Source organism: Agelaius phoeniceus, chromosome 15 (genome assembly GCF_051311805.1).
Source record: "Agelaius phoeniceus isolate bAgePho1 chromosome 15, bAgePho1.hap1, whole genome shotgun sequence".
Taxonomy (NCBI): Eukaryota; Metazoa; Chordata; class Aves; order Passeriformes; family Icteridae; genus Agelaius; species Agelaius phoeniceus.
This window is the reverse complement of record NC_135279.1, coordinates 9,875,467-9,898,107: the sequence shown is the minus strand read 5'-3', so window position 1 is coordinate 9,898,107 and position 22,641 is coordinate 9,875,467. Positions and strand designations below refer to the sequence as shown.

General features: G+C 45.4%; 1 protein-coding gene across 6 annotated transcripts in view; it reads left to right on the top strand.

Annotated features, from left to right (window-relative positions):
- TCF7 (transcription factor 7) overlaps window positions 1-22,641 on the top strand; it is a 73,215-nt gene that overhangs the window by 1,334 nt on the left and 49,240 nt on the right. For 4 of the 6 annotated variants that reach the window (XM_077186435.1, XM_077186436.1, XM_054642835.2 and 1 more), the window contains exon 3: window positions 21-130. In XM_077186435.1, coding sequence (XP_077042550.1) covers window positions 21-130 — 110 coding nt within the window. The remainder of the gene's footprint in view (window positions 1-20; window positions 131-22,641) is intronic. The other 2 variants (XM_054642838.2, XM_077186437.1) reach the window with 1 other exon arrangement.

The following is a 22,641-nucleotide window of genomic DNA, read 5'->3' as shown; positions in this document are numbered from 1 at the left end:
ACAGGGAACATTGATTTCAGCAGGTATGAAACATCAGGACCCAGGGATGTATAAAGGATCTGCCTATTCTGGTTACCCTTTTCTGATGCTCTCAGATCCGTATCTGCCCAATGGATCTATGTCACCTCTGGTGAGTTCCTCCTCTCCGTATGGAGAAGTCTTGTGGCCTCTTTCACTGCTGAAGTATGTTGCAGGTATTGTGCAGGCACCTACACATGCTTTTTTCTTGACAAATTGGAGCCCAGTTTCTGAAATTGCTGGACACTGTTCTGTCCAAGCCAAAAGGAAAAGCAGTGGGTAGGGGGAGAGATGCTTGTCAGGAAGCGCCTGCTTCGCTCTGAGTTTGCTGGAGGAGCTGCTTTTCCAGTCTCCTCATCCTCTAGGTTTGGCTTTACTCTTCCAGCAGTCAAATCCTAATATCTCATGGAAGAGTGTCTCTTCCTTTTTCTGGGTTATGGGCTTTGGAGGAAGCAGCTCCTGGTCTTTGTGTTTGTGTTCAGGGATATGTTCCGCAGCTGAGCTTGTGTGTTAGGGCTCTGTTGTGGATGATGGCCCAGAAAATGGATCTTGTGCCTCTAAAATGGCAATAGAGGTTTTCAGGAAAAGGCTTTGTGCTGCTGGAGGACTGTTCCCATCTCCCTCCTGGAAAGTTTTTCCCTCTCAGTTTAAATCAGCTTTAGAAATTCTGTATGTTCTCATGTTTCTAAGTTTTGCCAACTGAATGATAAAACTAAAGTCTTCTTTACAAAAGCTGTCTTTTCCCGCCACCATCTCGATCAGAACTTGAGAAAATAATGTCCTGACATTGCAGCAGTCAATGCTGGTGTCACTCCTGGGAGCCGGCACTGCTGCGTTTGTTTCAGACATTGTTCTGCATTAGCCGTCAGAAAGTGAGGACAGAACGTAATCTGGTTTATTTCAGTTTCAGGATTTAACCTTTAAAGGGATAAAGTTTAAAAGAATATGTAAACGTGTCCTTAATTCTGGTCATTTGCTCACAAGAGGCATAGGATGTCAAGCTGGTGTTATGGAAAATGGATGGATTGTGGAGTATCAAACTTAGAATTATTTGTGGAAATCGGTGCCGTACCCTCATGCCTGACCCAGCTGGCCTGAGTAGCAAGAGTGCATCAGCCTGCCTGTACCCCAAACAGCTTTTCCTAGGAGATTCACTTTTCCTGGCTGCAGACTGCTGGAACTTTGCTGAAGTTTGCAGAGATCAAGGATCTATCCCTAAATTTTTAAGTCTTCCTTCAGTTTACAGCAAGAAAAGATGTGTTTGCAGGGCAACGCACACTTATGTTGTTGTATCCCAAATAAGCATTTCTTCTGGTGCTTCCCACCTTATCCAGGTACCAGGTATCCCCCTCATTCCCCAAAATATTAAGCTGTTCTCTTCCTGATAAACTTTAAATGTTTTTAAATTTGCCTTATGTAAACACACTTAATTTGCTCCCCGACAGAGAATTTGAGTAAGTCCAGAGTTCCATCAGTCCAGCATCTTTTTGCTATGCTGGGATATTTCTTTTAATCTTAAACTCTTCCCAGATGGGCAGCAAAGTGCAATAGCCTATTTACCAGCACCTAGGCTATAGAGTAGATTGTGGTTTAGGAATCACCTTTTCCCTTGATAACAGAATAAAATCCGAGCGGTTGCTGTCAGAGCAGCCGACAGGAGCAAATGAACTGTGCAGAACTGGAAGGGGAGAAGATATAAGTAGCAGAGAAGGAATGATCCCATCCCCTTGAGGGCCATCAAAATCATCCAGTGCCTCAAACACCTTCCTTTAGGCCTGCTTGGATCCTGCCATGGTTTATGAAGAGCTGATTTGATGTTTTCAGTTAAAAACCTGGCTGACAGGGGAGGATTTCTTCCTCATGAAGAAGGCTGGTCTTGCATTTTTTCAATTTATTACAGTAACTATTTCAATATATCATTCTGGGCAATTTTGTCTTATATTTCTATTGACTGTGCAAAGATTATCATGGTAAATTATGGGTTGCTCTCATATAGATTTATTGCTGCTGTGTACATTATATAAAGTGTGGGCTATAATCTGGTGGCTGCTTCCAATAATCGAGGAGGTCAGATCTGTGACCGAAGATTGCAGATACTTAACCATCCATAAAAGTGTATTTAATTAACACTTTAGCACGAGTCAGGGAGGAGGGTTGTGTGAGTGAATAGGATTAGGTATCACAATCATGCATGCACTTGATAGTGGAGATTGTATTTTGGTTAATGAGGCTTCCTGGAAACAGTTGTTTGCAAGTAGGATTAATTTTAGAATCTTAAAAAAAAAAAAAAATCAATTAAAAAATTAAACCAGGAGTACTTTGGCAAACTGTCAGGGCTTTACACTGAAAACAGTAATTTACCTGATTGAAAACAGAGTATAACTCCCTGAAATATACAGAGCAGCTGGCATTGAGGCTTGGGCTGAACCCCTGCCCTGCATCGCTCTGTAAAACCACATTTTTTTCGGTGGGCTCCCCACGAACCCTGTGGGGGAGCTGTGAGTGGCTCTGGACTGGCTCCAGCGCCTGCCTGGCTGGGTGTGTTGCTACCAGCAGTACCGAGGTGCTGCTCTATCTCCTATTTTCTTTCTGATTTTGTCAGCAGCACCACTTCTGCTTTGTTTCCCTCAAGGTGTTTGTAGCCACTAACTGTTACGCTGCTCACCCGAGCATCCTGCTCAGGTCCCCACATCTCCCAGCCAAAATTGCCTCTTTTTACCAAAACACACCCAGCCATGTTACTGACATGCTCTGAAGATGGCTGGGTAGCTGCCCTCAGCCCGGCTGATGCTCCCTGGAGGGCAGCAGCAGGGAGGGTGGCAGGAGCTGCCTGCAGCAGGGTGGCCCTCCTTGGCTGAAGGTGGCCCATGCCAGTGTGGGATGATTCAGCTGGAGAGCTGCTGGTTGGGGCAGGCACAGCTTTCCTAGACTGGCAGTGGAGCTGGGGGCCTGGGCAGGCTGCAGGCCTGAGGACAAGGCAGAGGGCTGAGCCCGGGTGTCCCTTGCTCTGGGAGCTGTGGGTGCCATCAGCTGCTGGGCTGGGGAGGGCACACACAGTCGAGGGTATTTAAGAGCATCTTGGCACAGCCTGTGTGTGCATCTGAAATCCTGGCACTCTGCAAGGCCCCAGGAGAGCCATCTCTCACCTGGCTCTCAGGTGTTGTGTGTGTGGTCTTTCAAGGCTCCACTTTATCCCATCTTATGCAAAGTCCAGCTTTTCCCAGAGTGAAATATATAGGACTTATGGGTTAAAAATCTGCAAGAAACTTCCAAAGAATGCGAACAAGTTGAGGAACTGTTTTTCTAAATTAAATATAAAATCATAAAACTATATCCTTTTTTAAATAGTACAAATGACTTTAAATCAAATTAAGGTACATCCTTAGTAAGAACAGCAGCCTTTTAGGTGGTTACAAACATTAGAGGTCAGACATGGTCAAACATGTTAACACTTTGATCAGATTAAAATATTTTTCTTGCTACAGTTGTATAATTGAGTTTAGACCTGAGGGGGTTTTCTGAACATTGTTATATCTTGTACTATGTGGTAGTTAAATGGTAAAAAGAGCTCTTGTAAGTTCCTTTAAGTTCTTTTCGTAAATAGGTTTATAAAATAGGGGAATGAGCCATGCTGCCCTGTATATAGAGCAGGAGGTCTCCCTGCTGCCATTGATGGGAGAGATTTCAGGGGAGCTCCTCACATTTTCTGTGTACTTCATATGTGTTTGGCGAGTGTGTGAGGAGTGTAAAGGCAGGATGAAAATGTTCTGGGTGTAAAGCTGAGGCACTGGACTTTCTGTCTGTGTGAGAAACAGAAGTTCAAGAGCTTCTTTTTCTTTGGAAAACAGACACTACCTCATTTTCTTAATTACTAAGTTGTCAAACCAGAGCTTAAAAGGGAGCAGAAGAGTGGGGGTACCTCTCCAAGCCCTGCACAGCTGAAGTCCCCAGATAAGACAGCAGAGCTCACAATAATGTGGCTTTTCAGAGCCTGGTCCCTGTAGTCTGCTGGGCTCCTTGAGTTTGTTCAGAGGGTATGAAATGTCCCCTTGGGCAGGGCAAGATGAAAGTGCAGTTACTGCTGGCCTGGGGCCACAGGGCCCAAATGTCTAACACAAGGTCAAAAAAGCATGGAGCTGCAGTCTGGGGCTGCTCTTCAGTGGACAGAAGCTGAAGCAGCAGCAGCAGCAGCTGAGGCACAGGACATGGCTGCTTCTGCTGCATCCCCTCCCCAAGGCTGCTCCATCCCTCTGCAGGAGGACACTGTGGCCCCTACAGCAGCTGGCGGAAGGAAATCTGCAGCTCCTCTGTTCCTCTGCCTCTCTGTCCTGACTTTCACTGTCAGGGCAATATTTTAGTATTGCTTTTTCCTGTGTTGGGTTCTGATCTTGTTGAAACCAGTGGGAAAACTCCCCAGAGTGTCCGTGCGATGGGGATTTGTCGCTGTGAGAGCGCGGCTGCGTCCCCCTGCAGATGTTGTGTGTAGAGGGAGGGAGGGAGGCAGCTGGGAGCCAACAGGAGCTCTGTGTGTTCCCAGCAGTGCCTGCTGCTCTGGGAGAGCAGCATCCCAGCCAGGTTCCCTGGCAGCAGGGCTCACACCTCTCCAGGAGGGTTCCCTGTCCCCAGGAATTGTTACATTCCCGGCACACAGCGTTAGGAGTGCAGTGCTGCTGATGGACCTTCTGGCAGACAGACAGATGAGTAATTTGTTCCCTCCTGACCAAAGCAAATCCACTTCTTTCAGCTCTTCTACCTAGCTTGAAATAAGATAATATTGAAAATAATGTTTTGTGTTAAAGCACAGTTTTGGATATGTGGATGTACCAAGGCACAGGGCTTACGAGGTCATTTATTGCATGTCTCATTCAGTCTTGGTTTCCCCCAAGGAAAATTCTTGTGTTAATTTCTGAGTTCATATCACACCCTCAATTTTGAAGCAGAACTTCCCTTTGAAATAAATTAGAGAGTTCTGCTTAAGAAGCAGTGACATGATACAGCACTGGATGTGTGTGGTCTAATATAACCTTATTTTTAAAATTGTTTGGAATGAAAAAAAGAGAAAGCAAGATGTCACAGGGAAACAAAAGCAAGTTTTATGTAAATCTGTGCATGTGAATAAGTGTGCACGTGATCCAGACAGTTCAACAATATCTGGTCTCCCACTGGGATTCCTTCACAGGCTACCCTGGAACTGGCTTCCCAGGCATGGGATGCTTTGTTGGCAGGGAGTTGCTATGAGATATGTATGGTAAAGGCACCGTTCCTGCAAATTTCCAACCATTGCTGTGTGTGAAACTTTATGGGCTTGACCAGTTGAGAATCTGGAGAGAAAAGCAAAAACTTAACATCAACTCAAGTTCCTGAAGCTTATCCATGTTAATGATTAGTGGTTTTGAAATTTTAGCTGTGAAGAACAAAGCGATTTGGGTTTGAGTGGCACATGGCATGTCCAAGATGAAAAGTGCAGAGCTGGTCTGGTATCCAAAGCTGTAATTGAGAGAAGGGGGAGCAGGAGGAGCTCTGCAATGTGCTCACTCGTGTGTTGCCTCACAGCTTGTGGTCCCTCTCATGCCATGACTCTAAATTCCTGCACTGGGATAGAAGCCCTGGCTGATCCATGCAGTGGGGTGTGCTGGCATTGGCTCTGCCAGGTCCCCAGGCCAGTAGCACGGCGTGTGTTCCTGTGACTAAACAGCCCTTGCTGGCTCCGGAGGGATGACTCCCCTGCCCATTGTCAGAGAGCTTCTGCACAGGGCCAGATCCTAATCACAGGCTGAACCCTCCCTATCTGCAGCGTGATCTGCAAGGGAAGCAGGATTTTGGGGTATGGGTTGGTGTGAGCTGCACACCTAAGATGGCAATCTGGTGTGGAGTGTGTGTGTCAGTGTGTACATGGCATGGTGGTTATGGGCAGAGCAGAGCCTCCTGCTGAGAAACATCAACACTCTTGAGGAAGCATCGACAGCTTGCCATTAACTTCACATCTGCAGTTCTTTATCTGCCTTTTGGCCATGATTCATCAAGACCAAATTTAGTCTTTGTTTCCTATGGCTTGGCCTTTGAGCCCCCTTGGCAATTCACCACAGAGCAGGTGAGGAAGGACCTGAGCACTTGTGAGCATCGTTCCTCTCTCAGGGAGGCTGTGCTGGGCAGAGAGGGTTTGGGTGAACCATAGTCAGACACGTGCTGCTCTTCACTTACTAAAATCTCCTGCACCATGTGTAAGCCACAATTTCCTCAACAAATCCTCAAGGATTGTCTTCCCGTCTGTTCCATTGATTTAAATAGGGACTAGGTGCCAAAACTGTCTTTTTGAAGGCATGGCCACTGTGGGAGCTTCTCTTTATCCACCCCTCCGATGTTTTGGCCACAGCTGCTGCAGCTCCCTTTCCTGTTTGCTGCTCATTTCATAGAAACACAAAATGGTTTGAGTTGGAAGGGACCTTAAAGATGATCACATTCCAAGCCCCTGCCATGGGCAGGGATACCAGCCACTGTTCCAGGTTGCTCAGGGCCCTTGGTTTCCCATGCCTTTGCCATTCCACCTCACTGCTCGGGGAGCCAGGAGATGGCTTATGTCAGCATCTCTGCCAGCCTGATGTACACATGCTCTTACCTCATCATTTACCAGTGGTGGGTGGAGGGCACAGCAATAGGAGAGTAGGTACAAGTTGCTTCCTGAACTCTTTGCAGAGCCACTGCAGCAGGGAAAGCTTCTCAGCCTGATAAATCCCAGGCTGGTGCCAAGCAGGGATGTGTGAATCCCCCTTCTAGGCTCTTTCATTGCTGTAGTTTGAATCTCTCTTTTAAAAAAAAGGCTATAACAAGATACTTGCTCATTAGTCTCTGTGTCTGGAGGATGAAACAAAGGTTTGGTAGGCAAACAGGTGACTCAGAGGGTTGGATACAGGATACAGAGCTGTTCACTTCCTAGTTTCTAGTTTTAATCCAGCTGAATCAGTAAAGACCAGGTGCCTGCTCTGTTTGCTGGCTTGTCCAGTGGTCTGTCTGAGAGGGCACAGCTCTCTCCAGGCCCCAGGCAGCGTGTGTGTTTCATGGGGTGAATGTCCAGAGAACCTGCAAAGTCTGGACCAAACCCTCTGTGAGCATCAACCAAGGTCTTGTTCTCACCATGAGACTGCCAGTTCAGCACATGCTGGTGGCTCACAAGCCCACTGACTGTTTCAGAAAGAAAGGGTTTGGAACACCATGTGCCTCTAAGGCTTGGGTACAGCAGGATCTTCTTCTTGGTGGGTTATCTTGGACAAAGAGCTCTTACCTTTACACCTCCTTACACAGCAACTTAGCACTATTCTGTCTCTGGTTTTTGTCTTTGGTCTTTATAATTTAGGATCATAAAGTCAATTGTGCTGGAAAAGCCCTCTAAGATCATTGAGTCCAATCTTTAACCAGCAATGACAAGGCTACCACTATATCATGTCCCCAAGTACCACATCTACACATCTTCTAAATCTGTTCAGGAGCAGTGACTCCACCACTTCCCTGAACAGCCTATGCCAGGGCTTGTCAGCTTCTTCAGTGAAGAAATTTTCCCTGCATTCCAATGTGAACGTCCCCGTGGTGCAACTTCAGGCCATTGTCTTGTCCTATTGCCTCTTACTTGGGAGAAAAGACTGAAGCCCCTCCACAGCTGGCTCTACCCTCCTTTCAGGTAGTTTTAGACAGCAAGGAGCTCCCCCCAAGCATCTTTTTCTCCAGGCTGAGCCCCCCCATGTCCCTCAGCTGCTCCTCATCAGATTTGTGCTCCAGGCCCTTCATCAGCTCCATTGCCTTTCTCTGGACATGCTGTTTATGACCATTCCAAATGAACAGCTCTTCCACCACCAGCCCCTCTGTGAAGTGCTTCTTGGAGAAAGTAGGACACTTGGTCAGTAAAAGGGTTAGCAAAACCTGATGAAATCAGCTGTCCCCACCCAGAGCATCCTGCTGGCTGGAGGTGCTGGGCAGGAGGTCACCAGAGTGGCTTTAAACCACTGCTCCTCTCCCGTTCACCACCTCTGTGCTAAACACAGCTCAGCTGCCACGAGAAGAATCTGCTTCATTGTGTTTCACGGGGTCCCGAAATTAGTATTTTGTGAAAGAAAACAATAAACTCAACAATGCTGTGGTAAGTTTTTGAAACCAAAGTAAAACTGGATACTAGAATCTAGAGCACTTTTCCCCTCTGGTTATAACAACTTTGCATTTGATTAAATGATAGGCAAAAAAAAAGTCTCAACAGTATCTCCTTTGTTCCACTGAAAAATCTGGAACTGTAATACACAAAGTACACGTCTGCCTTGAGGAGCTACATAGTAATCACAGACTGACCAAAATAAGACTTCTTTTTTTTTCTTTTGTAAAGTGATTCAGCTTGTCTGCTCTATGTTGAATTTATTTTTAATTTCTGCTGTAGTTTGCTCTGACGAGTAGCGTACAAGAGGATAAACTGAGGTGCTGCTCTGATGGGACCCACACAAAAGTAAAATGTGAAATCCCAAGGTTATAAAGTGTGTTTGGCTGGGTGCAAGGGGCCTGTGATTATAAAGGCACTTGGGAAAAGATTTTTTGAGTTGCCAGGAAGAGGCTCTTTGCAGCAAAATGCTCAGAAAGGATCAGAAATGTGGGATTTTTATTCTGACGCTGAGGATATGGCACTGCGGAGATTGCTTTCATGTTTAGGAAATAAACCATTGTAAGATCTACCACATGAGAATTTGTTGTTCTTAGCATGGAGAGGCTGATGAGGTGATTCTCCTTACGTGCTGCTGCTCCTGGTGTGGGAGTCAGGATAGTGAGGAGGAGTTGTTGTCTTTGGATTCTAAGTGGGAGACACAGCACAACCCCTGACACCACCAAACCCCAGGTCAAAAATTGGCCTTTGAGCTTTGGCTTCTTGCTATAACTTATGGACTGGCGCTGTCAGATTTGGAATCTCACCATCCAAAAAAATATATGGATTTAGAAATACAAGTGATGTTTTGCAAGATTGCATCATGCTGTGCTGAGTATTCCTTGGAGTGCTTAGATAAATTAAATAAATAGATAAATTAAGTATGCATATTAACCCAAAATTGAAACCAGAAGTAATAACATAAAATAAGAAATAAAATTTTAGAAAAATTAAATAAACATCCAGACCTTTTTGTTTGACTTTCTCTGATACAAAGCAATTTCTCCAGGACCGTACACCATATGAAACATATTATAAATGCTCTTGTAAAATCCACATCATTATACCACATGAAAGGCTAGGTCCTAAAAATAGCCATTCAGAGAGGATGCAGGCTAGTAGCAATTTCGGTGATCATGAAATAGTTGTGTTGACATCTCTATGCATGCACACCCACAGAAAGCTTTGACTTTTGAATATTAGCAACATTTGTGCTTTATGGAATTTTACATCTCATCCCATGGATAGTCCTTTACCCAGGAGCATTCATTTCTGATCTTATTCCCATTTTTCTAACCCTGATTTTATTGAGAAAATGGATACATTACTTTTTTTTTTTAGATTTTATGTAAAACTCTTTCCTTGCTGTCAGTTTGACAGTGGTTGGCGATATCAGTTGTATTTTCCTGTCTCCCAGCAGGGAAATATGTGTTTTCTTTCCTTCAATAGACGCACACATCCCCAGTATTTTGGGGAACTAACTGTTAAAATGTAAACCTAGAGCATTAGATAATAACACAAGAAGCTGCCACATCTATACAGCCTTTGTATCTGGTGTAGCACTCAAAAGAAAGTAAATGAAATCTGCAGTAATTACACAGTAATGTATCCACAACAAAAAATTTCTTCCTTGTCCCAGCGATCAGAACTTGGCTTTTGTTCTGGAATATGAAAGGCTGCAGCCTCCTGCCTTCGGTGTGTTCGCAGCAAAGCCCTGGCTGAGATCAACTGCCATAGCTCTGGGACAGACAACAGAGTCCTGCCAGCTGATATCTCTCGAGATCTTTTTGAAGAGCTCATCAAATTTGGTTTTATTGCTGTTGTGTTTTGGTTTTCGCTTGTTATTTGTTTGAAAGCATTGTTATAGGGATCGTTTTCTGAAAAACATCAGAATCTCCAGCCTGATCTCTTGTTTGCATTTTTCTTTTATAAGAAATATGATGGTGCTGGAGATGCACACCTTCACTTGAGGGCTCCTGAAGTCTGTGGTTTAAGCCTGTCCTGGATTTTAAGTGTGTGGCCCTTCTAAAACCACTTGGAAACGGTCTATATCCTCAAAATAAATTTGCTTCTGGAACTGGAGCAGAATCTGTGGAGATGGCAAGTGAAATAACAGGGTGTTGAAGAAAATGACATTGCTTCTGAAATAGTTGGCATGAAAATCATGAAGTCTGAAGTTTCATTCAAATCAGATGTACATCTGGTTGTTGTGGCAGGACACAAATTCGCCCAGCAATGCAGCTCCAAGGGATTTACAGGGAGGTGTGCAGTTGCTCCAGGTTGTTTTAACTGCAGGGCAGCTCTTGGCCCTTGTCCTGGGTGGGGGTCCTGTTCCAAGGCTCGCCAGTTTTTACCTTGGTCAGTTGATTTCTTGCAGGCTGTTAATAATTCTGAAGAATCAAATGCAGTAAAATGACATCAAGGAAGTGGGTTTATTGTTGCTAATTTAGCTCCTTAGAACAGCTGGACTAGGGGACATGGGAACACCTTGACAAGGCAATAGTTTTATAGTGTAAATGACTTAATTTCTATGTGAAATCATCAGTAATTGAAGGATCTCTTTCCAACTGAGGGCTGAAAAATTTTGGCTCCTTTTGGCATCCTGCTCATTACAATGCAACAGACAGCGGTGTTTAGAAAAAGCTAAAAAGTTTTAATGCTTCTGGCTTGAAGCTGGTGTCATGCTTAAGCCCTTTTCTCTTTTCCATAATTAATTGGGTATCTGAAAATGAGATTATATCTGGCAACGTCAGTTTTTTACTATTTTGGTGAGCTCAGGTTTTTCTGCTAGGAGCAGAATTCAGGTAAAAGCACCAAATGTTCCTGCCTGGGACTTCTGACAGTGCTTGAATACAAGAGCTGTTATACAGAAAATTTAATTTCTTGACTCAAGAGTACAGAAAACTACCTGATATGTTAGTGCCAATTGTTTGGCTGTTGACATTTACTGGAACTAGTATATAACTACATGCATGTATTCACTTTCCAAAATAGAATGTTTTCAAATTGCAATACGCTATTTGTACAGATCTAGCACACGGATCTGCTTATAAATGCATAGCGATGGATGAGGCAGGCTGCAGTGAATCCCTGAAAGATCAGCTCCCATATCCAAAAGCATCACTCTTCATCCAAATTTCCTGCTGAAAGCAGTGGTAAATGCCTGGCTGTGGGGTGGGCACATTGCTGTTTCCGTGGGCAGGAGCTGCTCGTTTGATATGGGAGCCGAGTGATCCTCTTACCAGAGAGCACCAGGTGCTGTGGCAGACGGTGTAAATAGCCAAATAAACAGACATGAGTAGCACCAGTTGTTTATGTGTTAACACAGGATGTTCTCAAAATCAGGTAAGAAGTGAGGCATGTTACCAAGTTTTATAGCAGAGGAACCGGATAGTCTTGTAACTGCCGCGCATGGCCACGGCAGAGGAAGCAGGGTTTTATCCCAGCTTCAGCTCCCAGTCCCACAGGAGCTTGTTTTTCTGTGACTCAGTTTCCCCCAGGAGCATTAGGAGCTTTATTACTTCATGTGCAAGCAATGCTTGGAGAGCACGGCAGTATCGATACTGAAACAAAGCATAAAATCCCACACGGGCTGCTGCAAGAGGGGATGTTTCAGAAATGGTCAGAGAAGAACTAGCCTAAAAGAGTAAGCTGTGCTGCTTATTAGACCACTTACTTCAACATATTAATAAACAAATTGCAATTTCATAATCTTTTAGGAAGTTGCAGGTGGCCCTAAGACCACAGCTCCTTCAAGGCAGCTGATGTCTTGCTTTAAAAACAAATAACCTTCTTAGCCTAAATGATAATTTCATATAGTGACATTAGCTGGATGGCAACAATGATGGCATGATCCAACACATTGTCTGAAATACACATGACACATAAATCCTCGTTATTAAACCAGGAACAAATGTAATTTATTTACCCACTTGTAATATGGTGATGAGAACAACTTCCAGGATCACACAGCGTAGCTTTTGGACACATGTACCAAACCTCTGGATGCATAATTCAAATTCTTTGTCATGAAGAATCAGTCTATTTATCTTGGAACCTTTTTTACTTAAACATTAATCTCTAGGAAATCATTTAAGAGTAGTTTGCTGCCAGTTTGTCAGTTAATGGCTTGAGGCAAAATCTGAAGCAGATGAAAACTTTTCCAGGGCGATGCTGCTGTCACACGGGGTGCAGAAAGGTTTATAGCAGAAAGCAAGAGAGGAGGCGGTCAGATGAGTTCAGTCCAACTTTTACAATCATGAGGAAACTCAGCACAACAGGGCAAAGACAGCTTTTGCAAGCACATCATGTGTAGAATGTGAACGCCATCAGTTGCACCCATGTCAGCTTCTAAGCTGAAATTTTCCTTACTGGAGGCTCCAGGTGTGAGTGTGTGGAGGCCAAAACCACGTGTGTTTGTGGTGGCTGGGGCTCTGCCTCCCTTCTTTGCATCCTGGGCATTTCTGCATCTCTGTATCCTGCGTATCTCTGTGTCTCTGCATCCTGAATATGTGTCCTGGACATCTTTGCATCCTGGACATCTCTGCTTCTCACCACCCTGGGCATCTGCATCTCTGCATCCCGGTATCTCCACATCCTTAGGCATCCCCCCATCCCAGGTGCAGAGTCAGCCAGCCAGGAGAGCCGGGGCACAGCCTCCCCTGCTCAGCTGGGGTGCTGCAGGGTGTCTGCCAGGGCAGCAGAGTCCTCCAGCTCTCAGATGTTATCTCTTCTCTCTAAAAGTCTAGCAGCGAGTTTCAGTTAGGTAATGAGTTATCTGATTTCCCTTTAATCTGGCCAGCATCACTCCAGTGCGATAACCTCGAATTGCTGTTTATCTCACGCTCAGTGCTGCAGGAGGAAAATTGGCAAGAATGGGTGAGAATTCACTGGAAAAGGAGCTGAGAAAAGTTGCCCTGGTCTGCACCAAATTCCTCCCTTTTGCAGCAGGTGCGGGTGAGAAATAACTGCCCCGAGTCGAAATTCTCCCAAGAGGCCACAAAATCCAGCTGAAGTCAATGCCACTTCCCTGCAGCATTATCTCCCACTCAGTGCTGTCTGCCCACAGAGGATGGTAGTGTGTAGGAACTGGCAGGGGATTAATGGCAGCTTGGTTCATAAAAAACTCCGCTGCCAGAAGGACGTGGGACCCAGACAGAAGTAAAGAGGGGCTGGTTCTCTCTGCAGATGCCCCCAAGTGCTATTTGTCTGAGAGCAGATTTTCCCACAGATCTTTGGCCTTCATATTATTTGAAGAACCCCCTCTGCAGCTGCAATCCTTCCCTCCCCCGAGGGAAAAACAGGGTGGTAACTTTGTGAACTGAATGGTGTGGAGGTTTAGGAGTACTGCCATGGGAGGGGAAGATTTGGCTCATTAGCGTGGAACATTGTGTTGCCAGGAACAGAGTTTTGGGGCAGAACTAATAACATGGAAGCAGATGCAGTCAGCTTTTATTAAACTGGTTTGTAGATGACTTTAAATAGGCAACAGTTGTATCTGGGGCTTTCCTTGTAAGAGGCAGAACGGCAGACCCCAGCAGAAGCAGGATCTGGCTTAGATGCTGGATAAAAAGCACACAGGAGCTAACCTAATTTTTCAGTGTTAGGAAATATTTCTCCCAAGTATACATTTTTAAAGAAAAAAAAAAGGCACAACTGAAGATTTTGTGATTGTGTTATAATTTTTGAACTTTTAGAGTCCACACATCTCACTTTGAGGAAGGAGCAAGCAGCTGTAGAGCCACAGTGTTCATAGTCTGAGGAACCCACATGATCTCACCTCTGCTTTATCCTGATGCACCATCTCCTCTAGGCCATGGACTCCCAAGTTGCTCTCAGTTACCCCATCTGAACATACATTAACTGCTTGACAGTGCGTTAGAGGCAGGCATGGATAAATTAATTTCCAAGCACTTCTCCCTTGAACCACCCTTTCTGTAGCACCAATTAACTCCACAGCGCTAATCAGCATCAGTGCTGGTCGGGTGCCATTTCCTGACACATGGCATTCCATGGCCACCAGTAACCATGGGTTGAACTCACTCTGTAATTGCCTTACCCAAGTACTCAGGTTGAAATGTCTGTCAGCCCAATACAAAGTGCCCATCCCAGCCAGCTCCCAGATCTGAGTGAGACCCTTGTTGCCTCTGAGGAGTCACCACAAAGACGACCCACCCTTGGGCAGAGCCAGCAATGACAATTGCTCTGTGTCCTCACAGTGTCCTCCTGGTCCTTCACCACCTCTCTGCAGCCTGGACTCACTGCCTGGCTTTCATGGGAGTGTTGGGAATGGTCGGTGCCCATCAGTGCAGCCAACCCTGCAGATCTCTGCAGAGGGGCCTGTTGGATTTCTGACATCTCCATAGATGTCTGTCAGCTCCTTCTATGCCAACTTTAGCCACCATTTCGTGGAGCAAAGAGAACCATCCAGAAATCCTTTTCCTGCTCCATGCATCCAGGAGCAGCCTGGCATACCCACCATGTCTTCCTCGCTCTGCTCCGCGCAGCCTCATCATCCATCCCAGTGTGGTTGAATAAAACAAGAATCCATTTGGGTGCTGTACTCCATCCTGCCTTGGTTGTGCAATAATTTTTTTCTCAGGCAGTTCCTAATCTAGAGATTTTCTGGGATCTGTGCATGGCATTAAGGGAAGTCTCCTCATCACCTCAGGTTCTGTCTTTCGGTACCAAGTGTTTAAGACATAATTCCAGGCGTCCAGGGCTTGCTTTCTCTTTGTGTCTCCTTTGCTGTTGCTTTCATTTGCTAACATGTTGAACTTCAAAGTCTATTCTTTCTCATTCCTAATTTTTATGGAAAAAATGGTCTGAACCCCATTTGCATTTCCTCCCTGAGGATACTGGCAATCCTTAATCCTATATATTAAAGAATCTCAGTTTTCCCAGCAGCCCTTTATTCTGGGACTACTCTTCCACTCTGTTTTCTCCTTGAAATGCTCTCCTGTGGTTCAAAATTGCTCTTCACGGTGCCCCTGACCACTGTCACTTGCTGTTATGAGCTATTTGCACGGATGTTTGATCACTTTTTAAGCCCTTTTCCCTTCCCATCCTGTCCCTTGCAGGTAATTTGTGAAGGTTTCATGCCCATGGCAGTAGATGCCTGTTTGCTCTCAGAGGCTGCAGCATGGGCCATGTGCTCTGCAACTGGCAATATCCAGGACCTGCTGGAATAACTATTTATAAAGCCAAGAGATAGCAGGATGAAAGTAAATAGGGCACTATTTTATTCAGGCTGATTTTAATTTCACACTGATGGTCTCCATATTCCGGTTGAGTCCCAGTGACCACCGGCATTTACCTGCTTGAGAGGCAATTGCCATCTCTGCTTCCCCTGCTGGGATGCAGGAGGGTACAGGGACCCTCTGTCTCTCAGTCCCTTGTCCCTCTTCCTGCTTCCAGACAGAAATTCCCTGTGTTCCCCAGCTGCTGGGAGCTGTGGGAAGTAGGTAGAGCACCGACTTCACTGGCCTTGTAGATCCAGGGATTTAGATCACGCAAACCCAGTGTTCTCTGCTACAAGCCATTCTCAGCGATGTGCTCGGTAATTAACATGTTCATAAACACTTTGTAATCTTGTGATCATGGCTTGCAGATTAGCTCTTTTGCCAGCTTTGCGATTTCTTTGCCAGTTTTAGTTTTAATTGCAAATCCATTACTGCCAGCTCCCTTGCATATTGTAGCAATAGGCAAATTAAAACACTTGGACACAGTTGGGCGGGTTTCAGTTAAGAAATTAATTGTTACTGCCAACCAGTGCTTTTTAATGTGAGGGTGGCATTTGAGTTTGTTTTTGAGGGCATAATCTCCAAGACTTTCTTTTTTCCCTTCTCCTCCCCCCTCCCCAGACTGCGTTGCCCTGTCGAGCAGCTCCCCAGATGGCATGAAGCAAATGCTTGCCTCTTTGATCTCCTAGTCAAGAAATTTGGAAGTCGTTCTGAATTTATGAGAATCCTGTCTGAAATAAATCTGTCTGTGTACAGGGCCACACTAAGGCAACCTGGAGCTGCAGGCAGGGCTCACCTGAACCTCCCGGGGAAGCACAGGATTACATCCCACAGGAGCATCGTGTGATGCTGTAGCGATAAAGAGAAACTTCATGCATATTGTTGAACATGAAAAAGTCTAGACAATCTACAATTTACCAGTCGGGGTAATTGGCTAAAGGCTTAATCCACCCTGATAATCCAGTAATGGTATTGTTGGCAGGACATTGATGTAAATATCACTCAGCAGTGCTGGCAGCCGCTGTCTCCTGTGATTGCTGCCATTCCCAATTCCTTTTCCACAGTTGTTAGGGCTGATTTTCAGAGTTCTGCAAACTTCTTGTCTTTTACAAAAACTGTCTGGGCTCTGTGGTTATTTTTCACTCCCTTGGTTGAATAAGTAACATTTTTCACCAGGTTAGAATTTTCACAGACACATTCCTCAACATCATTGTTCCTTGATGTTCTTTTTTCCCTCGCATATTTCTCCCATGGCTCTCTCCAGCCTCCTGATGCTGCTGTCGCACAGTTTGCCATCGCCCTTCAACACAAACAACATCTGGTCCTGCAGTGGACCTGTGCCAGCACTGCAAGCCACCTACCACCTGTGTGTCACCACCAAACCTGGTGGCATTCACTGAGACTTTGGTGGCATCACTCTGCACAAGCCCTGACATGCCACCAGCATGGCTGGGGCTGCAGGCACTGGTGGGGCACTGTGGAGGTCAATGAGCTGAGCAGGGTTCTAGAAATCCCCATTTTGTGGGGATGTTTTTAATGCATTTCTGTGTTCCCCCATGGGGACAAAGAAGGGGATTGTACCACCACAGATGCGGGGAAGGACAGACAGACTTAGTCCAGCCTCCAAACATGAGTGTCCCACCGCTGCAGTGCTTGTCCCCACATGCTGCCTTCCATGGTCTGTTGATGTGCTAGAGCATGGCTGGGCTTAAATCTTTGTTTAATTGTGCATGAAGCCAATGGCTAAAAACACTTGTCCCATTCTTGTTACTTTATTCTCTTTAAGTCATTCCCTCCATTTGCCCTGGTAAATGCGGTTGTCTTCAGCTGCCTTTACAGCTGAAGCCTGCACAGTACCAAGCACAAATGGAACCTGCCTGATTGGAGTCAGAGAGTCCCAGAATCACACTATGGTTTGGGTCAGAAAGGACCTTAAAGACCTTCTCATTCCATCCTCCCGGCCATGGGGAGGGATAGCACCCAAGAGATGAAGTTGCTCAGGGCCCCATCCAACTGCTCTGTATGACTCCTTTGCCTTCAGAGAGATTGGGGTTGTGTTATGGATTGGAGCTCAGCAGAGGATTCCCTGATGATTGAAGCAGAACCACGCTAGGAATTCCTTATCTGCAGCAATGTTGACTCCATGCTGCCAGCTGAAGTATTAAAAACCCTATATATAATAATATATACACTTATTTTCATCACTGACCCAGCTGAGATGGCTGTGAATCCTTGACACCATCCTTAAGGAGACCTGTAATGGTTTTTTGAACATTGGTTTTTTTTTTCTGCTCAGAAAACAATAGAAGCAGCACAGTTCCGCTGCAAACAAAACCTGAACATGCTCTAACTTACATGTGAAATATCAAAGAGCCCTTATTCAGTACACATCACCGCCCTTCCGTTTCACAGCAAACACCTTGTCACAGCCCAGAGACCTTGGGAAAACTATATATAGTGTATTGGGGCGAATGTCACCCTGGTAATTATCCCATAGCTCTGGCTCCACAATGTTGTGGCTAACAAATCCAACTTTAATTGTTCGTGATCTCTATCGGAGCAGACATCGGGTTTGAGTTCAGTCGGTACGGAGTCAGGAGGAATAAACACAAACCTACAGTAAGATCAAAGCAGCAGAGAGGTGCACATGTGCTAATAATAATAGCTTATGAAAGCTCATATTTTCCTTCAACAACATCCTGTCATTTATGTATCAGCTTTGAAAAGGGTAAAAAAAAAACATTCAGTGTAATTTACTTCAGAAAAAAAATAGATAAGGCAGATATTTGATTGCAGCAGCTCGTGTGTGGTTTGCTGTGAGGACTGTAAATTCATCGCGTCCTCCAGTGCATGTGTGAGGGGAAGGTGCAGAGGCTGAGCTGGCTGTGACCAAAGCACCATCATTATCTGATTTTTACATACAGCTGGTGACAATGTGATGCAGAAGGGAGGATGAGGTAAACAGTCTCAAAGCCGGGTAACCGCATCCACACCTGGTGCACCTCGATAAAATGTCTGTAAACAGTCTGGATGGAGTGAGGTAACAGCGGGGCTGAGGACAGCTAACGGCTCCAGGAGATGCAGGGAGAGGTACACTGAGGTTTGGGGATGGTGTTTTGGTTGGGGTGGAATTGCCCAGGGGATTAAAATGGGGATTTTGCCCTTTCATGGCCGTAGGCAGCTGTGCAGGTCGGCTTTCCCGGCAGTGTGTGGGACAAGCAGTGTGGCAGGGGTGACTGTACCCAGGAGGCTCTCACTGAGCGGGCTCAGGAAGCCATGATTTCACCTCCTCACAGTGTGACCCACTTGGGAAGGTCAGCCCTCAGAACTGGGCACACTGCTGGCCATTTCCTCTGTCCTCTTACATCAAATTTTTGCTTATCAGCTGTTTTAATCTAGCACAGCGGCTGAAGCTTCCGTCAGGGGTTTGTCTTGCCTGGCACTGAGGTGCCTGGTGAGCTGTGGGGGCTGGGGCACAGGGAACTGCAGGAGCAGAGCTGTGGTGGGTGATGTGAAGGGTGATGAAGGGTGCTGTGCCTGTTGGGAAGGAGTCCCAGTGTGTTGTGAGTCTGTCTTTCACGTTGCATGCTGTGGTTGTTGATGCTCGGTTATGCCTGTAGTTCTCTCTGCAAGCAGGAAAGGGTTTGGGGTTTCGGTGAGGGGAGGAAGGCTGACAATAAAAGGTGACAAAATGTCCCACTGAGTACCCAAGATGGGCTGGCTGAGGAAAGAGAAAGTTGTTTAGAAAGAGAACCAAGGAGAAGAGCACAAACAGGAGCAGGTACAGGGACGGTCACATTTCCTGCTCTTTCTGCACAGGCTCCTTGGGCAGAGGGTGGCAATGGCCGTGGGTGACAGTAGCAGAGGGCAATCCTTGCACTGGGAAGGTGTTTTTCAAGGCTGTGAAGCTGAGCCGGAGTCTATTCAGAGTCTGCAGTAGCTGAATCGCAGCAAACAGGGACTCGTTAAGAAACTGGAGCAAATAATAATGATCCATATGTTTAATGCAGCTGAAAGGCGTACTTCAAAGATTCTGTTATCCTAAAAAAGCCCAAGTATAGAGGGGAATGTTCTTGATCACGGCTTGGAAGTTTTGATGGTAGCGTTGTAAGTAGGTCAGCAAATGGTAATATTTAAATTAACTCCTCTTTCTGGCAACTAGATGGGAATGTAGGTCTAGAAATGGGTAAATGTAGATTCCCTTCCCAGCTCTGCCACTTTGACAAGTCACTTCATCTCCTCGTGCCTAAGGGAAAAATACACCTTTGGGCTCTGCCCAGTAATCATCAGCCAAATGCTTCCCCACCTATCTATAGGGCTTTAGAATATGTGATTGAAAAGTGCAAAGTGTTATTAACATTGAATTAATGTCTGCCATTACAATATGTAATGGAGTATTTCTGCACACACCCCATTTCCTCCTGCTCGAATGTTTTGTCAGACAAGTCCAAGTGTTTACCAGCTTTATAGCTGGCCTAAAAAGAGCCAGCCAGAGCTGGAGCTGCTGGTCCCTAGTGGAGCTGCTGGGCTTGTTTGATGGCAGGAGAGCTGGGGTGCAGAAACTGGCAGCAGAGCTGTCAGCACACAGCCATGGTCCCCGTTTGTGGCAGCAGGGTTGGGGTGGCCGGGGTGCCCCCTCAGCAGCCGGCCCATGGCTGCAGACACATCTCCTTTGACACCTGCACACTGTGGCACTGCACCAGGAGGCCAGGCTCCCCCTGCCATGGTGGGGTGCAAATGCACACTTCCTGCCAGGGCTGGAGAGGGCCAGGCTGGTCTAAAAATGGGGAATGTGCTACTGGAGCACCTCACTGCTCTTTTCTGGGAGCTGAGAGCTGCAGCCCTCCCGCAGCCTGCACCTCCTCAACTGATGGCAGCATTTGCACTTACTTGGGCAGCGCCGATTGCTTTAATTTCTACCTCCTCTAAATATATTGATTTTCTCTGTGCAAATATCAGCTGCATGTTTATTGACCCACAACTGTAGTTAAGGATTCCCAACCCTTGAAATGTTCAGGGTCAGGTTGGATGGGGCTTGAAGCAATCTTGTCTTGTGGAAGGTGTCCCTGCCCATGTCAGGATTGTTTGAGCAAGAGTTTTAAGGTCCCTTGCAACCCAAACCATTCTATGATTCTGTGATAGCAACCCAGATCTTTCAGAGCAGCATTGCTCCTTTTTGGTCATCTTCTCATCCCATCAGACAGACCTTCCCTGCCTGCCTTGGGTTTGCCCACCACTGTGCACAGCCCTGCCTTCTTTCTCAGTATCATGCCCTGCACAAACATTTCCCTTCTTTTCTAAAATATAGCAGCACATGGTGTGGGTTACTGTCTAGACTGCATCACTTGAACCAAATGTATTCACTAATATGATATATTACTAGAGCTCTCTAAAAGTAACAAACAAAGTACATTTCTTTGTTCACTCTTTAATTGTTAGTTCATTAGCTCACTTGCTGATTCATAAAATATGAAAAGCTCCAATAGGGTATATCTAGTCACTAGTGCAAATTAGCTAGTTTCTAATGTACATAAATAAATTATAACCCTGCATTTACAATTTGCCTTTGCTATAAGGGCTGTGCAGAAATGCTTTATCTTTGCTCACAAAATGACAAGTAAAGGCAGAAGCTGGGAGTGCTGTATCCTACACTTGCAGAACACGCTAGTAGCAAAAATTATCTCTTTGCTGGTGGGTAATTTGTTTTCTTTAGCTCTGAAGGTGGAATATGACAATGTTGGGTAGCTGCCTTTGTAGCTAGGGCTGGATGTTCAGCTGGTGAGTTGGCAGGGCCATGCTCTGTGTGCTGTCAGCAGCTGGGAAAGCCCTGAAGCTTTTGCTTTCCTGGGGCTCTGCGTTTTCCTCTGGTTTGTCTGATCCACTGTTGTACTCTCTCCAGCAGCAGGTCTTCCTACTTTTTGGCTATTCTTGTTGCTTATGAACTATTCTCAAAAAACAGCCATGTCCTCAGATTCCTAGGAAACTTCCAGATATTGTGTACCCATGTGCAAGACTCCCAGAGGGTGTAAGATCATCTTAGGGTGGGTTTTATTTCTATGTACTTTTGTGATAGGGAGTGTAATTCTTGAATAAAGATCAGAGATAGAATTCTTCACTCCTTTCCCGACCATGATCAATGTGCTCATGACTAAATGAATCATTCTCTAAAAGTTGTGTAGGTTTCTAGATAAAATTCTGCAGGCAGCTGTTTAATATCTGCATATTACATTGGTTTAATCCCTTCTCAGTTCTGTAATTCTCTTAAATAAGGAATGCAGGCTATCAGAGTCCAAAAGAGAGAGTACCAAAGTCACAGAATCACAGAATGGTTTGGGCTGGAAGGGACCTTAAAGCTCATCTCAATCCAACCCCCTGCCATGGGCAGGGACACCTTTCTCCAGACCAGGCTGCTCCAAGCCCCTTCCAACCTGGCCCTGAACACTTCCAGGGAAGGGGCATCCACAGCATCCCTGGGCAGCCCTTGCCAGGGCCAAACAGCACAGCAAACTTATTAATTATTAAAAACTTGTGTCTCATTTGATTTGTATGGATACCAAGGATTTATGCCATAAATGCTTTGTTTTGCTAAATTCATGGTTACTGCCTCTTCCATGGGCAGCATTCCCAAAGTCTTTGCTTGGTGCTAGGCTTGGACCTGCAGATGCTCACGTAGGGAAATGATTTCACATATATGGATGGTCTTGTCAAAACCAGCCTAACAATTGGTGCATAAAATTATTTGTATATATTTGTATTTGCAAGTGTTGGATTTATACATGCAAGATCAAGGACTTAATTTGTAAATTTTTTTTGTTTTGCTACATGAAAGCTTTGCTGACTGTGTACCCAGAGGTCTCTGCCGCATAAATCTTGTTGAATTTCAATGAAAAGCACTTGTACGCCTTTCTTGAGCAGATCTAGGTACTTACAAAATTTTCAAATTTATTATAAACTGAAGGATGTTTCTTCAGGTCAGCTCACTGTAGGATGCCACATTTCCAATGATGTGTTACCAGCAATCAAGGCCCAAAAATGTCTGGTTTTGACAGAATGAAATACACATTTTTTTTCTCAGCCTCTTTGAATGGCATTGATTAAACAGAGATTAGGATGATGTGGGGTTCGTATCTTCAGTTATTTTACCTCAGTACTATACCATTGCTTTAACTGACTTTACCACAAAGCCTCTCAAACTTCCTTTTCTTTGCT